The 8,400-nt window shown below is 38.5% G+C and overlaps 1 protein-coding gene across 1 annotated transcript; it reads right to left on the reverse strand.

Annotated features, from left to right (window-relative positions):
* Positions 1 to 1,473: 1,473 nt before the first annotated feature.
* LOC115986438 (F-box protein At3g54460-like) lies at positions 1,474 to 8,098 on the reverse strand. The gene is made up of 8 exons (XM_031109458.1): positions 7,542 to 8,098; positions 4,557 to 7,160; positions 4,242 to 4,455; positions 3,855 to 4,142; positions 3,701 to 3,760; positions 3,496 to 3,626; positions 2,427 to 2,541; positions 1,474 to 1,732 (listed from the first exon to the last, which is right to left on the reverse strand). Exons 1-8 carry the CDS (start codon positions 8,066 to 8,068, stop codon positions 1,586 to 1,588), a joined length of 4,086 nt encoding a protein of 1,361 aa, XP_030965318.1. The 5' UTR covers positions 8,069 to 8,098; the 3' UTR covers positions 1,474 to 1,585.
* Between the last annotated feature and the right edge of the window lie 302 nt (positions 8,099 to 8,400).

The following is an 8,400-nucleotide window of genomic DNA, read 5'->3' on the forward strand; positions in this document are numbered from 1 at the left end:
GCACTGCACCATGCGGTGCACTATTACTTGCGGTGCGGTGTGGTTATGTCATTTTGCGGGCGGTTTTGGTGCGGTTTTCACGGTTTGTGCAGTTTATGCGGTTGGGTGAATACCCCTAAGGACAATTATATATTAGCATTGTACTATTAATGTAAAATTTATATTATAAACAATTATATTGTATACATTTGTCTAGAATCAATGTAAGATTTACATTGTAGATAATTATACTGTACACATTTGCAAAAAAATATACAATACTGTACACATTTGTTTAGAAACGATGTAAATCTTATATTGATAGTACAATGTAAACTATGAATTTTCCATTAGTTTATTTCAAATTTATTAAAGATCTAAATGGGCTTTTTTTTATTTTTTTTTTTTTTATGATTTAAGATGTAAAAGAAATTTACTTTTGTTGTTAGGCTTACTATTTCCCCCATATTTTAGATAAAATTGGTTTTGTGTGTGTGTGTGTGTGTGTGTGTGTGTTTTAAAAGACCAAAATGTTTTTAAGAGGAACTCATTTAAAGCTTATTTCAAGTAGATTTAAAAAAAATTTAGGTCAGAGTGTTCAAAATTTTATTTGAGTAGGGTCAAATAAAAAAAATTATTACACACACATATATACATTAAAAAAAATTGCCCGTGAGTTTAATCCAAATTAATAATGAAAAAAACTAATTTCACAAGAGCAAGCATTCCAGAATTTGATCTCATATTAAAGTATATGTATAATAAATTTGAGAAAATATATAAATTTTTTAAAATAGATCAGTACCTACACTGTTTCATACAAGAGAGAACTGATACACCCTCCGAAATGGTACTTAATAATTTGCCTAAGGACATTTTATTTGTCATTTAAACAATCTGTCAAATCAAACTGCAAAATATGGCCAACCAATTAGAGATGCTCGTGCTTGGATCATAGTTGTATTAGGATTCCTACTACAGACAGGCCTTCACAAAGCCTAAAATCGAAAGAGAATCTAAGGTTGCATTTGACATTGACCGAAAAAAGACAGTTTTTTATTATTTAATTTATTTTTGCTACTATTCAATTAACGTTTAACTTTATTTACAGTATTTTCAGTAAAAAGTTTTTAATTTCAACTGAATAAGTTGTTCCTAAACGGCTTAAGCTTTGAGCTTCACAAATGGCTCTAATTCATGCGCCCTGGTTCTCCTCAGTACTTCACGATGCCAAAATACTTCATTCTTTATTTCAATAGGTTAGCCCTTAGATATAGTATATAACAATAAACGGGAAAGTTGGGCTATGTACATGATGCTATAAACTCACGAAGATCTTAGCATTAGGGCACCAAAGCAAGCAGTTTTAAAGAAACTGGGGTTTAAAATTAGAAAGCAACTGCACTTTAATTATTTTTAAAAAAAGGGGGGGGGGGGGGGGGGGGGTGGGAAATTACTTAACAATTTCTCGTATTAGCTTATAATTTGAAATAATTGTGCAAAGAATGAATGATTTCATTAGAATGTCCTAGAATATTTTGAGCCATCTCTGTACAGAATAAACAGATAAGTAAAGTTACAATGGTAAAAAATGTTTCATGAACCTTTAAATCTTTGGATTAGTGCGCACAAAACCAAGCTGAGAGAGATAATTGCTCTCAGCAAAATCATGTAATGTACGATGAGTTCTTGGCCCTTCACGATCAGGTTTTCTGTACTCTTCCTTCAAGAATCTTCTACGATCATCAGCATCCTGAAGGACCACAATGGATATTTTGGATGGAAAAAAAAGTGAGGAAAAAGAATAAAGGATAAAATAAACAGAAGACCAAGGTATTAGGTAAGCTACACACACACTTAGTGGATCTATAACACCCCCGACCTCACCCTCCATCCCGTTATTATGGGAGAAGGAAGTGCCAGTTGAGCTGTAGGCTGTAGCTCATTGGCAGTTATGTCTAAAAAAAATTAAATCACAGATCCATGTGGTATAAAGATGTAAAACATCATAAAGCAAACAAAACTGATCTTTAACCTATAGAAACGTGTAAGCTTCCAACATAAAGAAAAGGACAAGTGAAATCAGATTTGCCAGAAACAACAGAAACGCCCAATGATGAAAGAGACCAATTTCAATCCTAGATTTCAAATAAAAAAATCCAGGTCATCTGTGACTGTGACTCTTACTAAACAGATCATAACCTTTTTTTTGCCAGGTAAAGGTCAAATTGGCATGATTATGACATGAGGAGTGTCTAATAATGCATATGGAAGAGAAGAATATGTTTGTCATGGAACTGGATTATATAATATGGGAAAAACTTGTTGCACATCGGTCTGTATGGGCACACAGGTGTGCAACAAAACACTGCCCATTTAAGATCTACATATCATGACTGACGCACAGATACTCTTGACAGTCAACTTACAGTCAAAGATTGGTTTACCTGTAAGAAGTGCACCATTTGCTCTTCAATTGTACCACGCATTGCTAAAGTTTCCACATGAATAGGCCGAGTAGCACCCATCCGATGAGCACGACTTATAACTTGTTCCTCCATACTAAACCAATAGAACAAGTCATTATCTTTGGAAAAGAGAGACAGATTGATCATTATGTTCAAAAGAACACTAGATAATGTACAAAGTTAATAACATGGATAATTATTTAAAGCATAATTGTGAACCAAACATAAGCTTAAATATTGAACCTGATAAGGTCAGCAAATATATATATATATATATATATATATATAATTTATACAAGTGAAAAGGTTAGCAAAATTTTGACAAAGAAGAGTGGCATCTTAGGTAGTTTGGAATTCATTGTGGAGTATATGCAACTCATTTAATCAGAGTGAATTACCTATAATATGCTAATAGCAAAATTGATTATAATAACACCATAACTAATCTTTTCTTACTAAATAATACAACACATTTCAGGTTATAAGAGATTTGAAGCAAAACATCAGGAAGCATTTTAACTGAAGATCCTAGGAGGTCGTGCTTTTAACTAAATGGTGGCAACAATGTACTGATGTTATAGCAAAACCAAGGAATTTATGGCCAAGGTTGCAGCAATAGCTCCAACAGAATTGGTTTCAGCATCAGTTGGAGTGGTAGTTGCAGTAGCATGGCAGCTATAATAGTAGTATCAGTATTCATCTAGTAACAATGACACAATGGGCTTTGTCGCACATGCATGCAGCAACGATAGAAAGTCATGGTGCTGTCAATGTGGTGGCAGAGGTGTACTGATTCAAGCATAAGCTGATATGGTGGTCATGGTTGGATAACTTGGAAATAATAATGTTTCCATTGCATATACAGTTTAACTTTTCACCAGAAGATTGGTAGAATAAAAACCATGCTTCACTTTATTATTTAAATAATTAATAAAATCTTACTTTTAAAATAAAAAGAATCTGGAATAGGATGATCTTTCTGAAGTCTTGGAAATCAAAATGATTTTTTTCCCCTAAATCTCCATACAGTACCAAAATAAGGTATTACCTTTTGTCCCAAATTGGTTCCATTAGGAATACATGCGTTACAAAGCTCAAATCGAGCCCCAATGCAGCACTTCCATCCATCAAAAGTGCCATACAACTTTCATCATTCTGAAACGTGGCCAGTGACTTCATCTGAACCAGTAAAAGTGCGTCAATACAAGAACATGTAATAAATTTAGACAATATGGGGAAAGAAAAGGATATACCTTGTTGCTAGAATGCATTGGACTATACATCCCAGCAAATTTGATACCTGCAATAGTTAACTGCCACAGAAATGGAATACATCAACATTCAACCATTAATTGTATGTGTAGAATCACACAGAGCCATGCTCAGCCTATGTTATACAATAACTACCTGTTGTTCAATGACATGTATGTGCTCAAGAAATTGAGAGAAGATTAAAACTTTTTCTGGGGAAAATTTCTGAGTCTCACTGCTCACTCTAGAGCAATCATCCAGGGACAAGACCCTTGCATCACTCATCTGAGAGGGATAAACTAGCTCATCCACACACTTCACAATTTTGCCTTCTCCCATGTAGTGACCAACTTCTCTATTAGCTTCAAGCAAAGCTTTCAACCTCTGTACAAGGTAAGTAACTTTACTGCTAGATGTTGATTGCCAATCAGGATCCCAGTTATCCTGTATAAATATAAAATTGTATATATAGATAAACATTTTGTTTACCATAAAAGAAATAGAAATTAGACAAATTCAAATTTTTCTTATAGCTAAGCCTGCCTGTTTGTATGATGGTTGTAACTCAATAAGATCTTTGGGCACAGGCCACTTTGGGTTAGGATTTTCTGGCCGGGTTAGTACAACAGGAGACTCCATCTCATATAAGTTACCACATCCAGGATAAGTACACTTTTCACTGTCCAAAGCAACACAATCAAGGCACAAAAGATGCCTACATGGTGTAATGACAGGTAAACGGCACCATTCGTTACATCTAACATAGAAAGAAAAATATGTAATCAGTGATTCAAATGTGATAAAAAATTCAAAAACAGAACAACAAATCCACATGAAGCCTCAAATACCAAATATTACCTGACACAATACCCACCATAGAGGAGGTAATTTTTTATATAAGTATACTCATCTGCAGTATGATCCAGACCCTTTTCAACTAAAACATCCATTGTTTCTTGAATATCTTCACCAGCTTCTGTAACTTTAATATGTCCAGCCACACAGCAAGACAGCCTGACATTTCTGACAGTTGCACTTCGAGACTTCCACTGCTTTGGATTCAGTAGACTCTCAACATGAGAAGGATCATTCCAGTCAGCCATTAGTATATTGCGCCGCACTGTAACTACTAATTCATTGTAACTTCTTGCATGTTCCTCAGTAAAATCAAGAAACATAACTTTCTTAATGCAGGGTGGAATATTTTGCAAATCCATCTTTCTTGCGCTGATCATGCACTTCTGAAGTAACTGCAACAAACGTAACCGTCCCTCCTCCATCTCTGCTTCAAATGGCCTAAGAATACCAGCTTCCCAAGACATTTGATTCTGTCCAAAAGCTTCCTCATGAAGAAACTTAAGCAATGGTTGAAGATGTGATAGTTGACTGTTGGGAGTGTTAGGAGTTGGAGTTCCTGTTAATATCCACCGATTTGAAGCCACCAATGAAATAGCCATTTGCAATTTGTTTGTCAAGTTAACACTTGAGCCAAGGGTGTGTCCCTCATCTAACATGACTCTAAGCCAATGCACTTGCATCAGTACGCTCTTCTTTCGGGGGCTCCACTCTGCACTTAAACGACTAACGGTTGTTATGACAATATCATAATCCCATGCCAGACTGTGAGCAGGAGGCTTTCTATGATCAGTCCAAACATACACACGTAACTGACCAGGACTGACATGCTTTTCGATTTGAGTTTTCCAATGGTCAACTAGATTTGATGGAACAACAATTAGGGTTGCTCTGGACAAATATAACCTGACAGAATCCAGTGGCTCACAGAGAGAAATCCTGAGAGCAGCCACATCAAAGGCCAAGTTGTCAAGATCTCGTGGATAATACCACTTAAAAATACCCTTTTCTTCTCTCTTCATGAGACCAAATGCACTGAATATCTTATCGTAGCCATGGGCATTCCTAACAGGCATAAGACAAGTGCCTAAGTAAGGACTTCGTAAGCCAATTGATTCCATGTGTGAGAGTTTCTCTGGAGTAAGTTTAGCCAACCAAGTTAAGGCTTTCTTTGTTTCGGAATTAATCAATGGATAGTGCTCCCTAAGCACACTGGTGAAAAATGAAACATTTCGTTCCTCACCCGCAGAAGTTCCTTTGGTGTAGAATCCAGGTAAATATCTTATTGGGCTGCAATTATCCCAAGATTCTTCAGGAACACTACAGCTCTGATATAAAGGATCAGTATTCATACTACAAAACCATACTGCAGCAACATCAGCAGCCCTAGTTTCTATAAGCTTTCGCCACTTACGACAAGCATCACATTGAACCCAGGTGTCATTATACTCGAGATAATCTGCAACAGCCTTGCCAGGCCTCTTGAAACAGTTTGATACTCCATATGAAACTTCAACTTGCTTTTCCTGAAAAAAACGACTTGGACAAATAGAGGCACGCTTACATCTACTTGAATTTCCCCCAACCTTCTTTTCTTTAGAAAAACCAGCTGCTCCTTCATATTCGGAACAAAGGTTTTTCTTGATGAAGCTCAAGTCCCTAGAGCATCGAACCACAGACATTGCTGAACTAGAGGATGCAGATATAGGTGATTTATTTCCTCTACTAGGAAATAAATCATCAAATGCAATCTGATCTTCAAAACCCATTAACCTGGCTCTTTTAGGTGAGGAGTGGGTCAAGTCCTCCATGCCTCTTCGAGCATTCTGACCTACATCCCTTTTTCCCAAGAACTTGATCCCACCAGTGACATTATCACCACTAAGCTCATAATAGCCACATCTCTGGTCACCGTTATGCATACACCAGGTTATTTGCACCCCTTCTGGTGGATCTGCCCATGTTCCCTGTGTCTTCAGAATAAGGGAAAGAGCAGTTATGGTCTTGCCTAAGCCAGGTTCATCACAGAACATACCCCCACGAAAATCTTTGATACTAGGAACTCTTCCTGTGACTATTTCACCAGAAACAATATTTACATAGAAACTAAATCCATCTTCTGCTGAGAAAGCCATGTATAAAGGATGTGGCATAATTTCAGCATTGCGCTCGCGCTGCAACATCCACTCGACTGCTGCCTGCTGATGAGAAAAAAGCTTAAGTTTCATACACGGCATGATTGACGCGGCCAAGGATTTTAGATGCCGACACGTTGCAGCAGCCTTCACAAGGTCCGTTGGACCAAGCGTAGCTAGCATATTAATCAAAATGTCATCCGATAAGTCCCAAATGCCAGATCTATAAATGCCATCTACAGGCATTATTCTTGAAGAATCAAGCTGTTCCCTCTTCGTCAAGCTGGGTACGCTCTTAAAAATTTCATGAAGTTCAAATAGCCTTCTCTTTGAAGAATCGGTGACGTTGTAATGCAGCTTGCATCCAAGAACGTGACAATCAGAAAGATTCCAAACGCTCTTATCAGCCCCTTGAGCTTCTATACATCGCTGTCCACTAGCAAGCATCGAAGTTCTCTCGCCCCAGTCACAGCTGCAGAAAATGTTACCGTACTATGTCAGCGTGTAGCTAGGAAAAGAGAAAAAAGCCCATAATGACTTTTCAGATAGAACAGAACGGAGGAAAAGAATACATGGAGTCGACTCTAACTAATCTGTTATAGACCACAGTAACCGAACACGCTCAGAATTCAAATCCTCCCTTCGAAAATTGTAACTGTCGAAATTTTATCAAAACTAAATGCACACAAAATTACAATGTGGACAAAAAAACCATACCATATAAACCCTAAACTCGAATCTAATTACTCGAAAAACCGATGACATTTGGTCAATTCAATACATACGTATAACAATCAAATTTCGCTAAATCATCATCATCACGAAATCAACCAAATTAACCGAAATTGCTTACCTCAAGTGCCGAAAAAGCGCGGCGGCGATCGAGCCGGACCGGGGGAACTGCCAGCCGCTTAACACGGCGATCGGCAGATACACGTCGACGAGCACCACCGCCCTCGCCTCGGCCTCGGCGGACTCGGACTCGGGACCGAAAACGCAAACCACGCGCGCGTCGATCTTCACGCACTTGTGAGAAACAAGCGCCTGAAGCTGGTGCACCACGCTTATGCTGCCGTGGACTTGGCCTATCTTCCTCACTCTCTTCTTCCTCTTCTTGCCGCTCGAAACAACGCCGCCGCCGACGCCGCTTTTCGACTCGCATTGCTCCGGTTCCGCCGCCGAATCGAGCACGGAGAGTACGACGCCGTTCGGGGACCTGAACCCCACGTACAAGCCGTCGCCGAAGATTTCGCAGCGAGTCTTCTTGAAACGCAGCGTTTCAGCCGACGGCGGAGAATTAACCGTGAGAACCGTGCATAAATAGCCGCAGAGCTTGTGGTCCGGAAACGACTTGTCGTTTTCGTCGTCGTTGTCGTTCATCTTTTGAGCCTTCGGAATTGAACTCTTTTATCAGAGAGCCGTTCTGCTTTTCTTCGGAAGTTTTTCTAAAGAAGACGATGATAAAAAGAGTATTTATAGTGTAATAGGGTTCTGTTCTGGTGCGGTCGGGTTTCGTTTTGGGTTTGGTGGGCCCGTGGTTTAATCGCCGTTTATTTAGGGTTTTGTGGATTGGGCCCACTTGATTGGGGATTGGGGTTGTGATTTGATTGGTTGTATTTGGATGATGAGCTGGCAGTGGGGTTGGACTTTTTTTTTGTAACTGATAAAAATAAAAAACGGAACCTGGAACTTTTCTAGTCTTCTAAAAGTGT

The sequence above is a fragment of the Quercus lobata genome, chromosome 4 (genome assembly GCF_001633185.2).
Source record: "Quercus lobata isolate SW786 chromosome 4, ValleyOak3.0 Primary Assembly, whole genome shotgun sequence".
NCBI classification, from domain to species: Eukaryota; Viridiplantae; Streptophyta; class Magnoliopsida; order Fagales; family Fagaceae; genus Quercus; species Quercus lobata.

What these genes read in the sequence shown, in the direction of transcription:
- LOC115986438 (XM_031109458.1), bottom strand. Translation starts at nt 8,068, where the DNA reads ATGAACGACAACGACGACGAAAACGACAAGTCGTTTCCGGACCACAAG. An exon ending in TACAACCATCATACAAACAG is followed by an intron (nt 4,143 to 4,241) that starts GCAGGCTTAGCT and finishes ATATTTATACAG; the next exon opens with GATAACTGGGATCCTGATTG. An exon ending in AAATGGTGCACTTCTTACAG is followed by an intron (nt 1,733 to 2,426) that starts GTAAACCAATCT and finishes GTGGTCCTTCAG; the next exon opens with GATGCTGATGATCGTAGAAG.